We start from the raw sequence: 21910 nt of genomic DNA, 5'->3' as shown, positions 1-21910 counted from the left end.
ACATTTTAACTACTTTTATTGAGCTAGTTGTTTTCTCACCTAAGACAGCTATCAACTAGATAAATAGTGTGATTGATACAGAGACCAGTAGAGGGCGCCTTGCTTGAAAGTTCCTGAAGGCGGAGTTTATTGAGCGTGCACTGCGCAGGCGTCCACGCTCAGGCTCTCTCGGTCCATCTCGCACCGACAGCGAACCTGCGTCCACCCAAGCAAGCACCCACCGACCCCAACCATCCATCTATCCAGTCATTCATTCTGTGAAGGTGTACCTGAGCGGTCGAGTGTGAGGATGCTGGCGTGTACAGAGATGATCACGATGTGTCTGCAATCTGCCAAGCGGCAGCACCTCAGCAAACAGCAGCAGCAGGAGTGTGATCACAACCACAACCACACCGCATCCCTTTTCCACGATGTGAGTGCACCTTCAGCTTCTTTATGTGTTTGTCATCATTGCATGTCTTCATACTGTTGTCAATGTCACTATTTGTAGGGTAAAAATGTCAAGGGAAGAAGAAAGTGTGTGTGTGTGTGGAGGGGGGAGGCGTCTACTCTGCTCATCGGGTGCAAATAGGCGCCGCCAGACTCCATTCATGTGGAGCCGATGATGCACAGCACCCCCGTTATGTAAGAAAGGTGTGTGTTGGCTGCTTGTTCACGATGGTTTGCTTTTGCATATTGTGGAGATAGGGTCACTTTGGTCACATTACCCTCACATACTCGAGGCGCCAATTTAAAATGTGGTTTAAGGTATTACTGACTTCTTTCAGCCACGCACGACATCTCTAGACAGGAAAACGCTCCCCATTCCCATAATTCATCTTTCTTCGCAACATGTCGTTTTTGTTACAACATGAAAAATGTACATCTCACGTTACTGTACTTCAATCTCCGGAGCTTTTATGGCTGCTGATGATTTATGGAGGTGATGTATGCCCTAGGAACAAAACACACACACACACACACACTTCATGCCAACATGCGTGAGTCACATCATTTTGAGCCACCGATAAATGTAAATTCTCCCAGAGGCATTCAATGTTTCTAAGTTAGCATAAGTCTCTTGACTAACGGTCGGCTATGTTTTCATGCATGGATGCTTGCCTGGTTTAGGAACTGAACATCCCATGAAATCCATCCATTCATTTTCTGTAGCGCTTGCCCTTATTTTGAATGTGAGTAACCAGGAGCCCATCCCAGCTGACTTGAGGCACGAGTATACAGTACATGTTTTTGGTATGCGAGAGGAAGTCACAGAAAACCCACATAAGCATGGGGAGAACAAGCACACATCACTGCAGCTGAGATTTGAACCCTGAACCTCAGGACTGTGATGCAGACATGCGACCCACTCAGCTACAGTTCCACCCAGGCCATTACGTGTGTATAAATATTGGCCCTTTTCCTGTTATAGTTAATACATGTTTTTATTATTAATTTAAAAAAATTCAGGCATATGCATTTGGTTTGCTCTATAAAGGCATATGAAATTAGGATTTGGGCCTTGGTGGAGTATCATTTCAGTTTGCGCTTGTTAGAGTGGATTGCAAATGAACGAGCAAGAAGCCTTTATTCAAACACACCTAACATTTTATTCTGCTGTCTTCCTATTTCCTATTTGTGCACTCTTATTACACTGCACTTTGTGTTCTTCTTAAAATACACACTCATTAATAGAGTCAAGCGACCCTTTGTGTTTCCAATCATTCTAGTTGAAGCCCCCATTGTTGATTTCAATAGACTCGCAGTTCTGCGGGGCTTATACTGTACATCTCCGAGAAATGTATTGCACACTTGTTTCTCCAGAGGCTGCTGGAATCGTGCCGCTCAGATGCTGCCGTACTCTCTCCTTTCCTGCGTTGCGGTTTTATCATCTTCAATAGGACGCAGCAGTGGTGCGTTCAATGTCTCCGGGTGGAGGGGGGGGGGGGCCGAGGTTGTTTTTTTTTTTTTTAGCTTTCTGGAAGATCCTCATAAGCTCTTTAGGAGCATAACGCCTGCGTTGACTCAAGCACAAAGGAGAAATGGCCATGTGAATGTCCGGAGCGCCTGCTGTCACTTTATCTTCGAAATTTGACAGAGAAACTTCCTGTTGCCTCCTTTCTCAGCATCTTTGATGTAAAAGCCTACATTGGCAATTTTAAGGTTTGCAGAGGACCGGCAATAATGGCGCAGCTTCCAGGTATCACGACATCATCTCCTGAAATTGCCTACATCGCTTGAACCAGTGTTTCACAACCTTTATTGAGACGAGGCACACATTTTCATAAAATTTCACAAAACACCAACAAACAGACGTTAAGTGGAAGAGAATTTAATCGTTCTGCTTGTCACTGTAAAGAAATAATATTCTAACCAATTAAATATCCTGCAGCACGTTTGCAGATCTCTCACGGCACGTAATATGTCGCAGAACAGTGGTTGGTAATCACTGACTTACATTATTAAAGCGCCACACCACTTGTTCACTCTGCCTTAAGCGGGGCAAAAAATCCTAACCAATTTTTAAAGGGTGACAGGTGACACACATGATAAGGGGGAAAAAAAATCCTCATGTGTTCTTACTGCTCTGGTAGCGTGCGGTGTACACAATTGCGCACGTAGAAATGTCACTAATAGTACCAGGACTGACCTGTGAGAGGCAGTGTGGTGCCATAGTGCATCTAGACGGTTGAAAAATCCAAAGAATGAAAGAGCACTGTTGTAGTAGTTGTTGTTGTAGAGTACTAGTAACATTAGCAATAGTATAGTAGAAGAAGAAATTGCAGTAAGTTTACTGGTCGCCTCCTGTCATATATGCAGTTCTCTTAACTTATTCAATGCCAGTCATTTACAGAAAAGACAACCTCGAGAGTGCCAGCCATTTTAGGGCATTTTGACAGATTTTTCAAGACCCACAAAATTCAGCAGGGGGAAAAAGTACAATTCAACCATTTTGCGTTCTTTAGTAATCACAGAAGAACATAGCTAAGTTTCACGAAATTGAGCCACTCCTCACAGAATCTGGAGAAAATTTGCTTTTTGTGGAAACATATCAAGCAGAATAGAGACTTTGATGCTAATAGTTTTGTTTTTGTGACACCTCAAACCGTGGTTTCATTCTATAAAGAAGGTAAACAACATTTAGGTATGGCTTTTGATCATAGCAGAATATTTAGTACTTCGTTTCATGTGTGACACACACATATAGTACTTCTGCTAACTGTCATACGACATAAGACATCTGTGTATGTTTGACGCGCAGCCAGCCAGAGCATGCTGCCGCTGTTACTTCCGTCATGAAGTCCTCCTTCGCCACTGTTTTCAGAGGTGATCTTCAAATCTAAAATGGTGCACCGCTAACAGCTACTGGCCATTTTGCCTAATTACCACTCTTCAAGTGCTTAGAATTCAAAGGAGAACAGCATCACAATCTTCTCTACCCCTCCCGCTGAGAAAGAAGAGCAAAAAAAAAAAGAGAAAACATGTTCTTAGCACTAAATGTTTAGGTTCTAATGTTACTACAAATAAACTGAGACGAGATGTAGTTTTTGTGAACTTTTTTTTTTAGATCCATCACTGTTTTCCTTATCCATATCTTAAACAGAATCTTCTCTTGTTACAGATATTTCGCCGGGCGGACAAAAATGGTAAGTAAGACAAAGCACAGTTAATTGGGTTGCTCTCTTGTTTTGATTTCAATTAATGCTGCAAGATAATTTGTTTAAACCTGGCATGGCCTCATTAGGAAAACTAAATTGATACACACCCAATGTAACCAGCACTCTTTCATTTGCAGAAAAAAAAAAAAAATGTTAACGCCTAGATCGTCAAGGCTTGAATTGAATTTAATGAAGCCCGAAACATGTGCTACGTTTTAGCTCCCCTTTAGCTTGACGATAGCAAATCCTTCCCTGAGGAAAACAGCAGCATTGGGCCACAAGGATAGGAAACAATAACCCTGACAAAAAGGAAAATGTTTTCTCTCTTAATCTTCTATTCACACTTGCCTCTCCGTGTAATCACATTCAAAATGCTAAATGGGTGAGTGTTTTGTGCGTTTAATCTTCTCAAGAGGATGTGTTACATAAGAGCCCCCTTTAAATAGTGCCACATTGTTGTGATGAGCTGCACACATTCTAGGCTTAAGGGGGGTCTTCAGATAGGAAAAGGGATTTGCTTTGCAATTCATGGATGAGCTGTTTTTGTCTTTGCACACACCCCGTACATTATTACAGCTAAAGACACATCCAAACTCTGGCAGAGGTCAACATTAATTACATTCTCTTTGCTATGTTTTCACTCATTTTCATGGCCGCTTGTTGCTAGGCAGAGTCCATGTGGAGCAATCATTGCTGCCCCAATAAGTTCCAATAATAATCATTTTCAACAAGCGTGTCATGTATTTCCTTTTGCAATCAGGGCCAGGAGGATGAACTAAACCACACAATAGAGAAAAGACAGGGAGAAGCGTCAGGAACAGCAAGTTAGAAGTGCAAATGAAGTAAATGACGTCAAAAAGAGCCCTTTAATGATTGTGAAGATTATTGATACACTCAAATTTACAAAGTGAATCCTATAAGAAACATACAGTCACCGCTGTTAATAATAACAAGTGTGCACAAGACCAAATACTGGCACTGACATGTACCGTTCCTCTTTTAACGTTGTTGAATGTTGACAGCCATATTATACTGATTAGCCTGGACAGAGGTGAGTACCAAATGGCCAACGGTGCAGATAACTGACTCTGCACTATATTCATTAACTGCCGGAATATTATCATGTATTGTCGCCATCTGCTGCGTCTATTGGGGGCAACGTTGCACTTGCCCCCGTTTTGTTTTGCAGGTCTCGAGGCCATAAGCCCAATTAGCAATTTACAAAACAACTCCTTACTCAATGCGTGTTCGTTTTATCTTTCAAGAAGGTATCCAATGTAAATAAAGACTCACACAAGTCGATTGAATTTTCTCGTCTGTTTCCTTTTCCATCTCTGAAGATGATCAGACATCTAAAACATATTGTTAAATGATCAGATCTGGGCAGCTTTTCCATCCTCGCGAATGCTCTCACCCGAGACGGGCGAGGGCAGGAAAGGGGCACGGTCTAACATGCAGCCCTCACATTTATACTGTCTTCAAAATTTAAACATAATGTGGGCTGGTCTCCTCCCTGGCTGGCCCTGTCTGTAGGGCTGATCCTCTTCAGCTGCTCCCATGGTCAGATCAGGGCACGCTGACTCTGAGACTTTTAACTGATTATGCGATGTCCGTAAATGTATAATTGCCATATTGTTTTTTTGGTTAACCTGTTGGCTAATATGTAGCCATTCATATAGATTTAGATCCTTCACCCCAAATCCAAAATCACCTCTGAGAAGCAGAGGTGTCAAAAGTACTCAGTCTCTGTACTTAAGTTGTTTAAAAAAAATACACTCGTAAAAGTAGTTCTCAGACTCAATGCCTGTACTTAGGTAAAAGTAAAAAAAAAAATAGACTGTGAAATATAATTAAGTACAAAAGTAAAAAGTGTGGGGGGTTTCTGTCGGTTATTTACAATATTCCTTTGTATACATTTATCGCTGGGGTTACATTCCAAAAATAACCCGCGATAGGTGAAATCTGTGAAGTAGAAAACTTTTTTTTGCAATTATTATACTGTTTTAAGGCCGTATGTCTCACTGTTAACATTTCGCGCTTGTTTAAATGATCGGGTCGGGAAACCTTCAAAGTAATGCTCACCGACCCGATGAAAACTGCGCTCCACCTCCCCGTCGCCGTTGTCGCAGTTGGGTGGTATGCCCCCTCGTCCCTGTTGATGGTCCTGTCTCCACGCCTCCTTATTTCTATTGCCTCCTTGATCCATCTTTTGAATTCATTGGTTTCTGATGTGAGGACTTTCCCCTTCTCCCAGTCCATAATGTGATTATTTCTTTTGCGGCGGTCTGTTATGGCTGATTTCTTGTGTTCTTGTTCTGCTTTTTTTCTTTGTGTTCTCTCCGCTTTATTTATGATTTGATGTACGTTTCTGGTCGGGATAGGGTTCTCGATGTTGATGGTTGCCGGAGTTATTGTTTCTTCTTTACATCTGAGGTTGAATCTCAATTTTTTTATGCCGTGCAAGATTAATTTTTAATCTTTCCTGGCGGCGGAGGGTGACGACACGCCCGTATCTTCCTTGTAATCGCGTTATAACGTTCATCTTGTCTTGTTCTTTAAAACCGTTTTGGAGTTTCTTTTTCTCAGAAGTTTGTTTCCAGTAAAGACAGAAAACTCTTACCTTGCTGACTTCAGCCTTCGTCAGAGCTGTCACACTTCCGTATGATGTACTGAAAAAAAACAGCTGATCATGTCGGGAAACACTAAATGCAGACATGGCAGGGGAAGAGATGTATTCAAATTGGTCTATAGTATGTACCTTAGCCAATCAGAATGCAGAAAACAATGCTTGGCGGGGTGAATGCTGTCAAAAAAATAGCATGCAGAATTGCACAGCCAATTGGACACAATAGGGGTGTTCGTATTCTGTAAAAAAAAACAGCATGCAAAATAGCACTGTAAAAATATCTGCGATGTAACGAGCCCGCGAAAGGTGAACTGCGATATAGCGAGGGACCACTTTATAGGATATTGATTTTTAAAACCTGGCACAATGAAAAAAAACTGAGAACAACATTGTGACTTGAGTGACAGAAAAAACTGTTAGATAATGTTAAGAATATTATGTGTACGTTTTTTTTGTAATTGGACGGAGAATTTTGAATGCCAGAAGGCAATAGTTTTTAGGCTGACAGAAAACACAACAGTGCCCAGAATCATTTTTGAAGCTAGCTTATCAATCAGTCCTCCTAAATGAGGCTATGGATGTGGAATATCTTGCTTCTCCAAATCTGTTGCTGTCGTTAATGCTGCCTAGTTCACATTCCTCCATGTCGTTGCTGTTCACTTTTGTTCCTCCTCCTCAGACCCCAAGATCGCAATCAATCAAGATGTCAAGCGCCATTGACTGTCAGTCTCATGTTGTCATGCTTGGGCAGGTCGAAAATCAAAACAAGGAGTATAAAGTAAATAGATCTACTTTGAATATGTAGGGAGTAAAAGTGATCATAAATGTTAATACTAGTTATATCATTACAGGTACCGATACTTAAAAAATCTCATTTTCCACCACTGGTAACAAGTGCAAAAACACAACAGAAGTTGTCTTTCAAAAAGTGATTTTGGCTTCACTTGTGTAGCTATACCGTAGAGGACATTACGCACTTGTGTGAATCCCCAAGTCTGTTTCCTCATCTCGCCTTTCATGCTTCCCTGCTGGCTGGAACAGAGGGAAGGTTAAACAAGAGTGTGTGCAGCGGCTTGCTTGTGCGAGCTATCTTCACTTCACAGCGTGTGTGCGCACAGGCTGTGAGGAATGAGAGGGAGATGCGTCCTTGCCCCAGTCAGCACTGAGTGGGATGCTTAGAGCAGTGCACAACTGCCACATAATGAGGAGGCGTTTTGATAGGCGTATCAACACACTGCACAGTTTCCCTACTGCAACATTGAGACTGTGGACTTTTCATATAAAACACAAACTGGAAGCCTTTGTGTGCCTGCCAGGAACAATGCTGCAGGCAGATGAGACAAAACCAAATCAGGAGTTCATTCTCATCTCTTTAAATGAACAAACTGTCTGACTGGCATATTTATTTAATTCATTTAATCTTAAGTGTCGGACCCACAATACTTAACTGTGCTTGTTCAGTACTGTAAGAAACAATTGTGTGAGGACGTTGAAAAGAGTTAGTCACCAAACAATCGTGACCTAACTCGGCGCTCGCCAATTATTAATTTATTCACACCATTTCAGTTCAAGGCAGCAGAGTAGTAGAAGATGCTACAACTCTGATCTTGGTTAATCCAGAGGTAGTTAATAGTTATAAATTCAGTGCGACTTCTTGCCTCTTTTGTGAGCTTACTGATGTATTAGCTTCCCTAATGGTGGCCCTTTAAATAGCCACGGTGTCATGTTATCAAATGTACATATTCTAATCCTGGATCTCACAATGTGCATGAGCGTACAGGAATGATGGAAGACAATAACTTTCCAAGTGTTTGACAAAGTACGCATAATATTGCATTCATAGGCTGATTGTAGTCGTGTCGGGCCTCCAAGGCGCAAGATGGACAAATTATAGTCCGGATCGCCTGGTCTGCCATCATATTTCTCTGACACGCGCTCGCGTACCGTGCCACCGAGTGTTGTCAGTTCTAGAATTGAATTTCGTGCGAATCAGATGGTGGAGAAAGGCTGCAGAATGAGTCACATCCAAATTACTCCTACGTCTTGCAGCATTAAAGACATAGCAGATGCTTAAGGTCAAAGTTAAAAATGAAGACTCTCAAAAAATGTTATTTTCCCACGCTGAAAAGAAGGTGGTTTAAAGCCTAGTCAAAATCCGCAGTTGTCACAGGCGGAAAACGGAGTCGAGGAGTGGCATGGTGGACCCAAATGCAGAAATGTGAGACTGGGGGAGGTGTTTTTAATAATAACTGACTGGAGAAGCCAGGCTGGACGTGACTGGATAAGACCCAGCAAGTTCTAGGGACTTGATGTGACCACTGGGGGGAGCTGGACTTGACGACACAGAGGAAGCTAGGCTTAACATGACCGGGGAAGCTAGGCTTGAATCTATGAAACATAACGAAATGGAACTCACACTGCAAGGTGACGCACTGTCAAAGACTCACCAAGACACAGATGGACTAGGACAAGCAGCAACACTGACAATGACCCGACAAGGAATGAACGAAAAGTAGGAACTTAAATACAGACATTCTGACGAGACAACGAGAAACACCTGGACAAGACACACAAGGCAGGAGGGAGCTGATTGGCTAACGCTAGGGAGTAAGGCACACAGGTGGACAGGACACAATAATTATGACGAGACAGACACAGAAACACTGAGCAAAACATGAGAACCCAAAACAGACCAAACATGACAGCAGTCCAGTTAATTGACATCAAACCTTGAACTTTAACCTTCGGTAGAGAAATGAAATGCACTGATGTGAATGTTACTTGTTGCATCTCCTTGTGCAAGCCATTTAAATAATCAAAACAATGATGAAACACACTGAAACGAATATTGCCTGAAATTAGCTGATCTTTAAGGAACAAACATGCATTATTAAAGAAAAACCTTTTAAAGTTACATCCATCCATCAACAATATGTTCTCTAGCACGTGTCGTCATTTTGATTGTGCAGTTTGATTTAAAACCACAATATAGTTATGCATTCCATTTGCACTATATACACAGCTTTGAAATCATTTTGTGTCTGCTGTGCGGATTGTGTCTGCTCACCAGTTTTTACTGTCGCTCACGCAAGATTAAAAGGTGAAGGTGATAAAGCCTTGCAGTCTTTTGCTGCCAAATTATAGAATGCACTTGCATTTGAGCTTAGAATGAATGGTCTCGTCTGTAGACATTTTTAAAAGAAGTGGAAAATCATTTGCTTAGGCAGGCATTCCAATGACATTTGTTTTGATTTTTTCCCCTTGTATTAGCAGCTACCTGTTTGTGACCACTTCAATCACTTTCTCCTGTCAAGTGTTGTAGAAATCAAATTTACTTAATGACCTTCTTTAGAGCAATTACTTACTTGTGGCCAGTGGCAGTATAGTACCTGCCACTAGCATAAAAACTGTGCCAAACCAATCATGTGATGTGGCGACCTCTGATGGGACAAGCAGAATTCCCCAAAACAACTTACTTGTGATAATAGTCATCTCATGTTGTGTTAGCACTGGCATTTGTGCATGATTTTCAACACATTCTGGCCATTTTGTTCCTTGTAAACTGCAATTACGGTTAGTAAAAACAAACAAAAAAAATTCATTGCATGTCGAGAGGCTTTTATTTTTATGATACCACAGCGTGCCCCATTATCTCCTTAACTCAATTTCAATATTGTGGCCGTTCTGAAAAATGCATGGGATTTTTAATGCAGGCATGGGACTCAAGCTTTTCATGACATTGTCACGGTCTTGTGTGCTTTCAGATGACGGGAAGCTGTCCTTGGAGGAGTTCCAGTCGTACTTCAGTGACGGAGTCCTCACAGGCGAGCAGATGCAGGAGCTTTATCACTCCATCGACAGACAGAATGCAGAGTGAGCTCCTCTTGCTTTTGCCACCTGTAGCGCGTCCTGCAGCCCACCTGGCACTTCCATATTCATTAAATCAAGATTATGTCCATGTTACACATAAGCCTCCCTTTTCGCATTCAAGCCAAATTTAAAATTTGCGGAAGCAAAGGCCTTAAGTACCGCTGCACTTAGGATCAGAGCTGGGCATTTTACTAAAAATTTGCGGTTTGTTAGCGTAAAAACCGCAACCAACTACCACTAAATTTTGATTCGTCTATCCATCTGACCGACAAAAAAAGTGTAAAAAAAAAAAAATCATATTCCATTACATTATGCGGCTCTACATCATTCTGCCCAAAGAGCTTTACAAAGCCTCACATGTACTTATTTTACTTTCAAACTTAAAACGGCCAAAAGTTTATAAGTTTAAAATGGCTTAATATTGACAGGATCCCCCCCCCCCCTTTCACAGTTTAAGTTGCTAGAGACAATGTTCTTGAGTTCTCCTGCGTTCAACTCCATCTCTGTTCTTCTTCTTGACACACGTCTTGTGTCGTGTTCTTTAATTGAACAAATAAAAACGTGGGACAACTGCAGCTTGTCGATGGCTTTTCTTTAGTCCCGCTTGAATGACAACAGCACATTTACATTACCTATGTTAATTAAGTTTTTTTGGGGGGGGGGGAAAAAAAAACAATGCATATACAATGCCTCACGTCAGGTCGGTGACCAAAGAGTGTCAGTTACCAACAAGATAATTCACCAAAGCTGTGGTGAAATAAAAAAAAAAAAACAATGTGAAACAACAATATATAATGACAAAGGTTATATAAATCCCTCTACATGCAAACCTGTTGTCTCCGACAGGACATAACACATGTTTTTCAAATCACCGCAACTCATGGACCATTTAAGCTAGCAACGTAATTTCAACAGATTCTGAAAGCAGAAAAGTGGAGCTTTCTGTCATTACCACATACATTACGGTAGCTGACATTTCTTATGTGCGGGGCGGGCGGAGCCGTATGTCATAGTGGAAAGTGACCAAGATGTCATGTAACTCATGAACCGTTTGTGCTAGCAATGTAATTCCAACGAATTCTGAAAGCAGAGAATCAGAGCTTTGCATCGATACCACGAGGGGTGCTTATGCTTAATCCGTCTTTTTTTCCCCCCCGTTTATTGCCCACAAAATGGGTGTACATCATAGGCGGATACACAGACCGGTCCGTCACATAGGCGGTATGCCCAGCTCTGCTTAAGATAATATGAGAATCAGTCAAAACAGAGAATTTGTAAACAGAATTTTTGCACCGGTACTGGATCTCATTTGACTGTGCAGTTGTTCCCAATAAAGTGTCTGCTCTGTTAAAACTGATTCTTTACATCTGTGCGCTCCATTGAAATGGACTTTTGTCTTCTCTAACTGCTTCCCCATAGAAATATGGACATCGACAAACTGTCAGGTACAATTTTTCTGTGGTCTTTTTAATCCTCACACTCTCATACGAGTCTGCATGTTTGCGTTTTTTTTTTCATTAACTCAGCACATTATAAATACCTGTGTCCTTTTTCCAGAGTACTTCAGTCCACATGTGGGAGAGTACATCAACGTGCTGTCTGCGCTTGAGAAGCTAAATGTGGCTATTTTAAAGGCAATGGATAAAACTAAAGAGGTGGCTGACTTGAATCTTTTTTGCATATCAGATTTGTGCATACTGTATGTGGCATAATGAACGATATAACCATAGGATAGGCCATTATTACCCTCTGTATCTTAATTCTTCAACAAGGTATTAGCTGAAAATTATCTGCTTCCAACTTTGAACTTAAATTGTTATTTTAGTGAATGTTGTGGACTTTAAACATAAGACTAGTCTGCTGGATGAGAGAAACCACAATGGAGTAAACCTTATATTTTCTTTAAAATGTATTTAGTCATAAACAAATTAGAATACAGCAAAGTTACAATTAAGGAATCAAATGGGACATTTGAATTTAGAAACTTTAAGGGAACACGATTGCAATATTATTATTATTATTATTATTATTTCCAGTATGAACTGTGGAGGGACTTGGCTGTGCATCATCTTCAGTAGCAGAAGATGCTCCAAATATTTGAAGAGTTCTCCAGATGTGCCATACTAATACATATACGATTTTGACAGGACACATGCATGGATCGAGTATGTTAATTAACAGGTTCTTACGTGTTATTAATTAAACAATTAAAACAGGAATAGTATCAATGAACAAAACATATGGCCCATTTAACTGCACATTGAGCACTTTTACTGTTGAACATTCATTCAGTAGACCTAAAACCATTTCAAAGAATCCCAACTTACTCTTTGATATGTCAATTCATTTGAAACATCCATCCATCCATTATCTGTACCGCTTATCCTCACAAGGGTCGCGGGGCGTGCTGGAGCCTATCCCAGTTGTCTTTGGGCAGTAGGCGGGGGACACCCCGAATTGGTTGCCAGCCAATCGCAGGGCACACAGAGACAAACATCCGCACTCACAATCACACCTAGGGGCAATTTAGACAGTCCAATCAACTTACCATGCATGTTTTTGGAATGTGGGAGGAAACCGGAGTACCCGCAGAAAACCCACGCAGGCACGGGGAGAACATGCAAACTCCACACAGGGAGGCCGGAGCCGGGATCGAACCCACGACCTCTGAACTGTGTGGCGGACGTGCTAACCAGTCGACCACCGTGCCGCCCATTCATTTGAAACAAAAAAAAAACAAAAAAAAACAACATAACTTGCAATCATCAATTGTCAGGCAATAACAAGGCCTCCATCTTAACTTAGTGTCAGGGGTCTGGGTGTGTGGAGGGCCCAACTGCAGAGACCTGAGACGACTTGAGAATGATGCGTTTATCAAATCAAGGATGAAGGTGTACCTGTAGATCAGCGAGTGAATCCAGGAGTTGTCTTTGTAACAGGCGGAGTTCGCAGCATAGGGTTGGCAGGCTGAGTGCAAGCTAAACTGAGAAGTAATACACAAACAGGTTCAAAATTCTGGAAGAGTTCAAGATAGTGGCTGGATGCACAAACTCTGAATTGAGAATGATGATCTGGTGACGAGGTGGTGGTTGTTACCAGCTTAAGTATGCTGCTGATAGTGATTGCTTGCACCTGGTCCCAGCACCAATTGTCTCTCGACACCTGCTCCACGAAAACCACCCACCCACACACACACACAAGGAAAGGAAAAGGCGGGGCTCAAGGAGCAGAATCAGGGAACCTGACGCTTAGCTTGCGTTTTGAATGAACCCCTTTGCAAATCAACAACCCCCCAGAAATACATTCCTGTGCGGCTCCACATATTACACATACCGAAAACCTAAGTAATGACAGAAGAATTAAAAAACAAAAACATATTTCCAGTAGTACTAATTGGACTCTAAGCCAGAATGTGTAATAAATGTAGAATCTCCTTATCAGATATGGAATAACTGATGTACATTGTACATACATTCAAGTAAAAATTGAAACGTGAAAAATATGGTGTGCATCCAAGTGCAGCACGTGTTAATTAGAGCGCTTTGAATCCCCTCATGGATGTATATTTCATGAGATGTACTGCAGAGTAGATGGAAGGTTTGCACTTGTAGTTTTCTGCCATCACAATGTAGCGCGAGCTCAAAGAACTTACACTGAGACAAAATCAATAGTGAAGCTTTCTTGTCCTCCGTACACAATGCCAAGCCAAGCCATGTTCATGACAGTGTGTTTCACAAATTTACAATTTGTCAATCATTTTGCCAGTGTGTCTGGAACGTACCTCCCGCATGAATGATGAGCTTTTCACTACACGTTGTGTGCAGGCTGCTGTGTTCTCTGCACTACAGTACTAAGAGAGAGTCTTGAAGGTCAGCGGTAGTGCGTAAGGATCCTATCTTAATGTTCTTTTATAGAACAGGAAAAAGCAAAAAGGATGAGTGGATTGTAAAAAAAAAAAAAAAATGGCTCTAGCACAACTCTTTTTAACTTGAGGATTTAGTGGAAAGACTGCTGTGAAGGTTAAAGCATTTTGTCTTCTTTGAGTTTAGTTTGCTGCGCACGGGCCCTGAGCAGTTCTGATTTAGTTGTTCATTTTTGGTTACGTGAGTGTTGGCAGAACAATGTTGGCAATATATTTCCCATCCATTGATTTTCTATACGGCTTGTCGTCATTAGGGATGTGGGTGAGCAGGAGCCTATGTCAGCTGACTTTGAGGCAAAGGCAGGGTGCAGGGTGGATGAGTTGCCAGTCAAGAAAAAACAGCCATTCGCACTTACAGTACATTTACACCAATAGGCAATAAACATAACATACCGTTACATGTTTTTGGAATGTGGAAGATGGCTGGAATACCTACAGAAAACACACAAGCACGTGGAGAGCATGCAAACTCCCCAAGGGGGGGATTCAAGCTTAATGGACTGTGAGGAAAATGTGCTAAATGCTACTGCATTAGGCGTCACGATGCCAAATGAAATGTTAACGCTTGTGTCCTTTTTCGTTGCTCACTTTACCATACCCACCATGCAGGAGTATCAAGGCTCCTCTGTGCTGGGTCAGTTTGTGACGCGCTTCCTGCTCAGGGAGACCTCCACCCAGCTGCAGTCCCTGCAGTCATCACTAGACTGCGCTATGGAAGCTGTCCATGACCAAGGCTGCACGGGCAGAAGGTCCGTGAAGAAGCCTGAGGACCTGCCTATCCAGAGGGTCTCCAAACGTCCGGCCCGACGCATCCAGAAGAACATGTGTCTCTCCCCTACGGACCCATACTCAGGCATGCTGACCACAGGTGGGTCCCACCAACCCCATGAAGTTGTTGAAACTGGCGGCTAACCGGCAATACTTAGTGTACAAGTGCAAAACTGTGTTGATGTTGTGTTTCAGGGGTCAGCGTGGAGTCCGACTACCACTGGGGAGCCCAGGTCGACCAACTGGATCAGCTCATAGACAAGCTGGAGTGTGAGGTTCGTATCGAGTGCACTCTAGATAATTTAGTGTGAACTCCGCCCACCCCACCCACAACCTCGACTTGACAGATATTGTGGTTCACAATCGAGCACAACCAATAAATAAATAATAGATCTGCTGCCCCACCCAAAAGGACAGTAACTGGAAGTCAGACTGACACACACTTAACAAATTTGACAAAAATTCACACATTGGCTGATGCAACCCACAACATAGCTTAAAGATGCATTCTGTACATGCCATGCATGGAAATTCACCTGCATGCTACCACCCTGCTTCTTTCTTTCTTTTTTTATTTGAATCTGTGATGGCCAAAAGCTTTGTGTCTGGTTTTCAAGCCATAATAGTGCCTCTGCTTGTGCATGACTCAACTATCTCTGCTCCCACCTTCAGAGTCCACATCTTGAACCTCTTAAAGAAGACACACTGGCAGGGACATATAAATCGGTGAGTCGGACTGCCTTTTGCTGAGTGTTTTTACATACAGGGCCAAAAGTAACATGTTTTAATTCTACAATATGGATTTTTTTAATGTAATATGTTTTAGTTGTACCTTCCAATTACAGCATTGTTAGCTTGTAATGTGCCATGCCGTGGCAACCGCACATAGGTTCTCTTGGCGCTGGCGTGTATTAAATATCCAGCTTGAAGACAGGAAAAGTTCATCTAATGTACGGTCGCGTTAGCTTGTGAATCACATGCAAGAGCAGTGGCTTGTGTAGTTCAACGGGTTGGACAAAAGACATGTTTTTTTCTTTTGTTGGAATATGTTTGTGTCGTAGAGCTGTGCCATATGCTGTAGTTTCGTCATCGCTGTACACAATAGAGGTCTATTGCGTAGTAGTCACCGCAAGTCAGTTTTACAGTGTTACTGCGATGTAAGAGGAGAATGATGTGGGGGGTGGAAGTGTCCACTTCACATGCGCAGCCAACTATATCATCCGCAAGGGGACATCTTGCAGTTTATAAACCTGCTTTTTGTGCACCAATCTCCTGCAGAAGCCAGCGAGTCCATTTCTGCCACCTCAGTGTCAACGACTGTGTGCCTGGACTGCCTTGATTTTTAAGGGAATGAGGGGGGCCATATGGATTTGCCGGTAGTCGGCTGTGTCCCGCCCCACAATGGCGCAAACGTCACCATCTACCTGCGTGGGTCTAGAAAAATTCCCAAAGAAAGAAAACTCCCACCATGCGCACAGTTAGATTCCGCTTTGCGCGAGACTTGCGCTGGGCACGAAAATAGAGCCATAAATGTTATTGATTGAAGGTGTGTCCACAGCACACTACCAAACAAAAATCTCACAACAATTGCAAATATTGAAACAGTGATAGTGTCTTCTTAATTTGCTCACAGGTTTACTTAGCAATTGTGAAACCTGGGCCTGTTTATCTGAGCACAAATACTTGCACATGCAGGAAGCCATGACATTTTGTTGTATGAATGTCAAGAGGTGGGTGCACAGGTTTATTGTACCGTCACTATATGTCGCTAGAATGGATAGATTGAAATAGATCTAGAATAGAAATTGAAATAGAAGTATATTTGTAATCATTTATAATATTTTTCTGACAAATTGAGTGAAATTGGATAATTTTCCGTGGCACCCATGACGATCTCTCACACCACACTGGCGTGCCACGACACAGGAATCACTGTAAGTTATTAGACAATGGATGGTACTGTATGATGACGCTAATGTGGCTGTTTCGCTTGCTCCCCATCTAGAACATCCTCCTGGTCCAAAGACAAATGTCAGTGAAGGAGTGTGATGTGGAGCGCTTCCAGCAATCTCTGAAGATCTACACAGAGGCCAGCAGCGGACAGCAAAACAACCTGCAGTCAGTCCATTGGTCTCCTTTCCTACCTCGCTTTAATCACTGCAGCCTTTCCTCACTTGTCTTTCTCTTGTTTCTTCTCGCTCAAGCATTTCAGTTCAGAACCTGCCTGACAGATCGTGCTTCATCATGTACGAATTTTGGCAGGATCGTCTCTCCTGGATGAGGTGAGGAGCAGAACCACACGTTTTCAAATATCAATTCTGAAGTGCAGAAAAAGGAGGGATCTTTTCGAAACAAAGAGCAATGCGTTTCTCCGGCGTCTTTCCTCACAGCTTCCTGCAGTCGTCCATCAGTAAGACGTTCCAGCGCTGCATTATCGATTCACTGGAGGAGCAAGAGATCGTCTCCACCATGCTCCTCCCAGGTAATCCAAAGCAAACGACAAATTAATTTGGAAAATTAATTAAAAAAAAAAAAGACCATCCATCCATCCATTATCCATACCGCTCATCCCCATTAAGTTAAAATCTACTTATGGATAATATATTTGGACAAAGGTTAGTAAGACACCTTTGACACCTAATGAAAATGATATTGTTGTCTTTGTCAGCTTCCTGGTGGATTATGAACAACAACTGACGGTGCAACGCTTCTTCAGATCGGCACGAATGAAAAATGGCATTGTTGTTGTTGTTTGTTGTTGCTCTCTTCTGTAAATTCTGATTTTCCTTAAGGCATGATGGGCAGAAGAGATGTGCTTCAAGGTCCAAAAACAGAAAAGGACTTGAATAGAATGTAATGCAATATTTGATGGAGAGATCAGGATCAGTGCTGATGTTGATGTGGGACTTTTCTTACTCCTGATTTAACAGAAGCACAAGTAATTGGGGCGGGAAAAAAATAATTGCATGATTTCTTATACCTATCCTTCTCATCTTACATATTGCATATATACAATGTCGCTACAACAAATACAGACTATTCACTACTCCCCCCGCCCCTCCAATACCATCAACAACAGGGAGTAAATAACAAGTTAATATCCTAAATTCCTGTTGTCCTCTTTGTGATGTTGTGCGCTGCCGTCTCCTTAAATAGCTCGCATCTTTCTACTGGTGGAAAAAAATAAAAGCTCTGGTCCAGACTCAATGACAAAACTATTTAACGAGATATATATGTAATACTAAAATGGTCCACTGTCACTCTTGCACTTTAGTAAAACTCAACCTACGTGTATTTGTTCAAAAATATAAAATAGATTTATTGTAGGCTGTAAATGTATTTTCAACAAGAATTTCACTTTAAATAGAATATGAATAGCATAACCAAATCAAATGAAGCCAGTATTTTACATTTGCGTTTGTAACCATGCAGGCAGGAAACACTCACAAAAAAAATGGTTGCTTGTACTATATTTGGAGCAGGAAGTCTTCTCTGCAATGACACAAGAGAATAGAAGTCTATTGTGTACAGTCGTCACGTGTAAGTAGTGTAGCTGAAGATACACTAAGTCCAATGTACAGTGTGATGGTTACTCCTCATGAAATGTGACAAACAAGCATTCTCATGGTCCATGCATGATACGTCATAGAAAGACAAGTAAAGTACGGACTGTTCACCCCCACCCCTTCTTTAGCAATAATGTGAACTTGATGTGTTATGTGTTATATTTGTTTTCTGGCATGCAATAAAACTAATGACATGCACAAAATGTTCCACTGGTCACGTCATTATTTTTCTTCAAACAGACATAAGTGTTGACATCTGAAAATGGGACGTTGACTTATTTCATCATGTTGTTTCTTCAAAACTATATTTAGCATTTTTCGGGATGATAGAGCAGTATAGAATTACTGCATTGAAAGTATCCAATTTAAGTCATGTATATGCATACCGTTACAGTATTTCCAATTGCTAAGACACATTTCTCGGAAGCTGCTCACCATTTCCCTCAACCAAAACCAAAACCAAATTTTCAAGTGAGATTCACAAAACCCCAGGCTCTTCATACAAAATCAAACTGTCACCTCAAAACTGTTAAACCTGTGTTCAAAACTGAATTTTGTTTTCAAGTCGTGCCCCGAGTCAATCAAAAATTAAAAACATGACTGAGCAATCAGTAATCGCTAGAAAACACAATGCTCAGGACATGAAGCTGTAGAAATACATAAGTGTTTAGTCTTCACTGTTGGTTAAATGCACGTTGCAATACAACATAACTGTGCATTTAGCCCTTGTACATAGTAAAAAACAAAAAAATGTACAGTATAAAAACAAAAATGTTGTGCATTAACAACTTGCACAGTAGAAGAACAGAAATCTTGTGCATTTAACACGTAGCACTTGTACAGTACAAAACCAAAGAAAAATCTTTTGCATCTAGCACTTGTATACAGTAAGCCTATGTAAACATAAAGTACAAAAATATACATCGAATACTAGGCCTATATCAGTTAGTCTAACCATCCATGACAATATTACAGTAATTGGTACAGTGATGTACTGAAGCATATACGGTATTGAAAAGTATTCTGTGGTACAATACACAGTATAGAATAGTCACACAGTAATTGCTGTTAAGTGTCAACATTCACATCAAAACCATAATTACCTCTTCCCTATAGTTTCGGAATATGGTGAACAGTGGACACAGTGACTTGACTGATGTTTATTTGTAGCCTTTGTCCGGCCTCCCTCATGCACCTATCACGGAGAAGAACATGGTCAATCACAGCAGCTCTGATTTCTTCAGATATTGCTGCTCTTTGTGTTCGCTGACCACCTCTCACACGAACTCCTCCTCAAAGAATTCCCTCCAATTTACGTTGTGCCTCTCAAACCAATGCTCTCTGAACTGGCTTATGTATGTTCCCTCATATCATTAACTACAGGTATGATCGACTTTGTGTTGTTGTGTTCGCCGGCGGCGACACGTGTGCTTTAGTTGTTTGTGACTTTTGCCACCTGTGCTCACCATCATGCAACACAGGTGCATCCCAGTGAAAATGTGTTGGTAAGTTATGACTGAACAGTTGAAAAGAGCTGAAGGTTTTCCAAAAGAGTGTCTGATCCAATTGGCGGGTTCAGGCAACTGAAATGGTTCAGACAGGGTGTGTTGAGGAAAATTGTGAATATATCATTCATAATACATGATATAATAATCAATAAATAACAGGTCGAATATCACATTTGACATGCTACTTTTAAAAGACATCAATGGATAAAAGGAATGCAAATTACACAGGTGCAATATTAGGTAGAATTATTATTATTATTATCATTATTATTATTTATTTATTTTTAAATAAAAACATAATTTCAATGGTATATAGAGATGCACAAGGTAGATCTGCTTATTTGGCTAGAACATGGGCTCCTAAAAGATTTGAGATGAGAACCCCTGGTCTAAAAAAATGGACAAACACAAAATTAATATTTACAAATATGTGTATAGTATAAAGATGTAGTAAAAGTGGGAGGAGAGTAGTCTGAATTGGGTTCTGGAGCCGTGTTCCACCTCATCCATCGAACTCATTTGCCAGCCGCGAACCGTTCCAAGTCAAGTATGCGTCACATCCACTAGGAACGCTGGGAAAGAGCGCCCTCTAGCTTCTCCTGCTACGATCACACACTGACCAGTATTTTCTGGTGACTCGCTCACCCGAATCAGGTGACACCCTGCAAGGGCGGCAATTGGCTCTTGTCTCAGACCTTCCCCGAGGTGATTGGTGGAGTGATGAACACTCTGCACGTGACCTCTACGATGAGCTTCCTCCCACGGAAGTGACGTTATGTCACCAAATGACCTTATTGCAAACATTAACAGCCATACTTTTATAAAACGGTGCAGTATTAATCATTGTAAGTCCATGCAATATTATTTTAGTAACCATTCTCTTTCCTGTGTAATCTTATTTCTAAAATGTTTCTCTTGTTATGTACGCATGTCTTGTTTTCAAACCGTAAAGCAAAAACATCACGAAGCCGTGATTGTTCCAATGCATGCCGGGAATTGTGGGTGCGTTGGTCCAGCACTGCTAATTTACTCGATTACTGTACATGCGTAAGTAGTAATACCCTGCACTGTGGCCTTAATTTTTTTTAGAAGTATAATGTATACAATACCAAAACGATCATAATGTATGTTTGTAATGTTTGTATGCGTGTGTGCGCGAGTGTGCTTGTGTCTGCTTGTGTGTGCTTTTGCGTGTCTGTGTGATTGAAGGGATGAATGAGCGGCCATTTCGTACAAAGTGTAGGTTGGCGCTTTGCCACGGTCAATTCACTGACCTACATTAGTTTGGGTAGATCTGACCCCCCCCCAAAACGGCGGACGCGCTGACGTATTGAAGCCAATGGACGATGCGGTCAATGCGAGTTTGTGTATATACGTCTATGTGCACTTAACTGTTACTGTAATGTCTGCAGGTTTTATGCTGGCAAGATGCATTATTATTAATTATTAGAAACATCTTTCATGGCAACGGAAAGCGGGTGGTCTGGATTCCGCCTTTCCCACAATGCATTTTGGCATTGAGCGCAAGTGTTTTACCACGTCTATCAATAAGATGTCAACGTATTTTTCATCCCTCGAAGTCGTATTCAAACGGGATGTTTTTCCTCTCTCCCAATTTGGCCTTCACAATCCAAGTTATTCTAGATAGACCGTGAGTAAACTTGATGATTGTTTGTCTCTCTATTTGTACAGACCGCCCATTAATTCACATCCGGGCATTCAGAAGGCTTGCACTCTGAGCTACAAGCAGGGAACTTGGTTTCTCCCCCACTTGCTCAGGGGAAAGTCCCCGGACACACAGCAGAAAGTGCACCGCGTAAAGCGGCTGTCGGCTCGATTGGCCAACTTAAGCGGAGATGTTCGCACAGAACTGAGCTTGCCAGCGTCGAGCCGACCTTGTCACCTACCACAGGCATGCAAGAGTGCAATAATGCACTGACAGAACGGGGCTTAATCTCTGAATGTACATTTTTCTTAAATATGAGGTTAAACACAATACATCTCAAGCGCGG

At 41.7% G+C, this 21910-nt stretch overlaps 1 protein-coding gene, 3 long non-coding RNA genes and 2 other non-coding genes across 9 annotated transcripts; 3 read left to right on the top strand and 3 right to left on the bottom strand.

Moving 5' to 3' along the window:
* Nucleotides 1–146: 146 nt before the first annotated feature.
* On the top strand, nucleotides 147–18593 carry LOC147152728 (N-terminal EF-hand calcium-binding protein 1-like). Its single transcript, XM_086051854.1, has 12 exons — nucleotides 147–412; nucleotides 3602–3626; nucleotides 10029–10137; nucleotides 11554–11579; nucleotides 11692–11789; nucleotides 14666–14924; nucleotides 15020–15099; nucleotides 15497–15550; nucleotides 16830–16942; nucleotides 17029–17106; nucleotides 17215–17306; nucleotides 17493–18593. Exons 1-12 carry the CDS (start codon nucleotides 290–292, stop codon nucleotides 17519–17521), a joined length of 1086 nt encoding a protein of 361 aa, XP_085907980.1. The 5' UTR covers nucleotides 147–289; the 3' UTR covers nucleotides 17522–18593.
* On the bottom strand, nucleotides 3477–8750 carry LOC147152730 (uncharacterized). Of its 4 annotated transcripts, none has more exons than XR_015089592.1 (6): nucleotides 8681–8749; nucleotides 7242–7296; nucleotides 6397–6503; nucleotides 6259–6307; nucleotides 4932–4990; nucleotides 3477–4413 (listed from the first exon to the last, which is right to left on the bottom strand). It is a non-coding gene; the product is annotated as an uncharacterized LOC147152730 (long non-coding RNA). The 4 variants fall into 4 exon arrangements; XR_015089593.1 differs by having other exon boundaries at nucleotides 8712–8743; XR_015089591.1 differs by having other exon boundaries at nucleotides 7242–7292; nucleotides 8681–8741.
* Nucleotides 9866–13197, bottom strand: LOC147152729 (uncharacterized). The gene is made up of 2 exons (XR_015089586.1): nucleotides 13032–13197; nucleotides 9866–10190 (listed from the first exon to the last, which is right to left on the bottom strand). It is a non-coding gene; the product is annotated as an uncharacterized LOC147152729 (long non-coding RNA).
* Nucleotides 18594–20354: 1761 nt separating the features above from the next.
* LOC147152727 (Nuclear RNase P) lies at nucleotides 20355–20661 on the bottom strand. Its single transcript, XR_015089721.1, has one exon.
* A 24-nt stretch (nucleotides 20662–20685) lies between these two features.
* On the top strand, nucleotides 20686–21866 carry LOC147152725 (uncharacterized). Its single transcript, XR_015088540.1, has 2 exons — nucleotides 20686–20743; nucleotides 21591–21866. It is a non-coding gene; the product is annotated as an uncharacterized LOC147152725 (long non-coding RNA).
* Nucleotides 21612–21864, top strand: LOC147152726 (RNase MRP). Its single transcript, XR_015089698.1, has one exon.
* Nucleotides 21867–21910: the final 44 nt, after the last annotated feature.

Source organism: Filicampus tigris, chromosome 1 (genome assembly GCF_054856515.1).
Source record: "Filicampus tigris isolate MCC_2025a chromosome 1, RoL_Ftig_1.0, whole genome shotgun sequence".
Taxonomy (NCBI): Eukaryota; Metazoa; Chordata; class Actinopteri; order Syngnathiformes; family Syngnathidae; genus Filicampus; species Filicampus tigris.
This window is presented reverse-complemented; position numbering and strand designations above follow the sequence as displayed.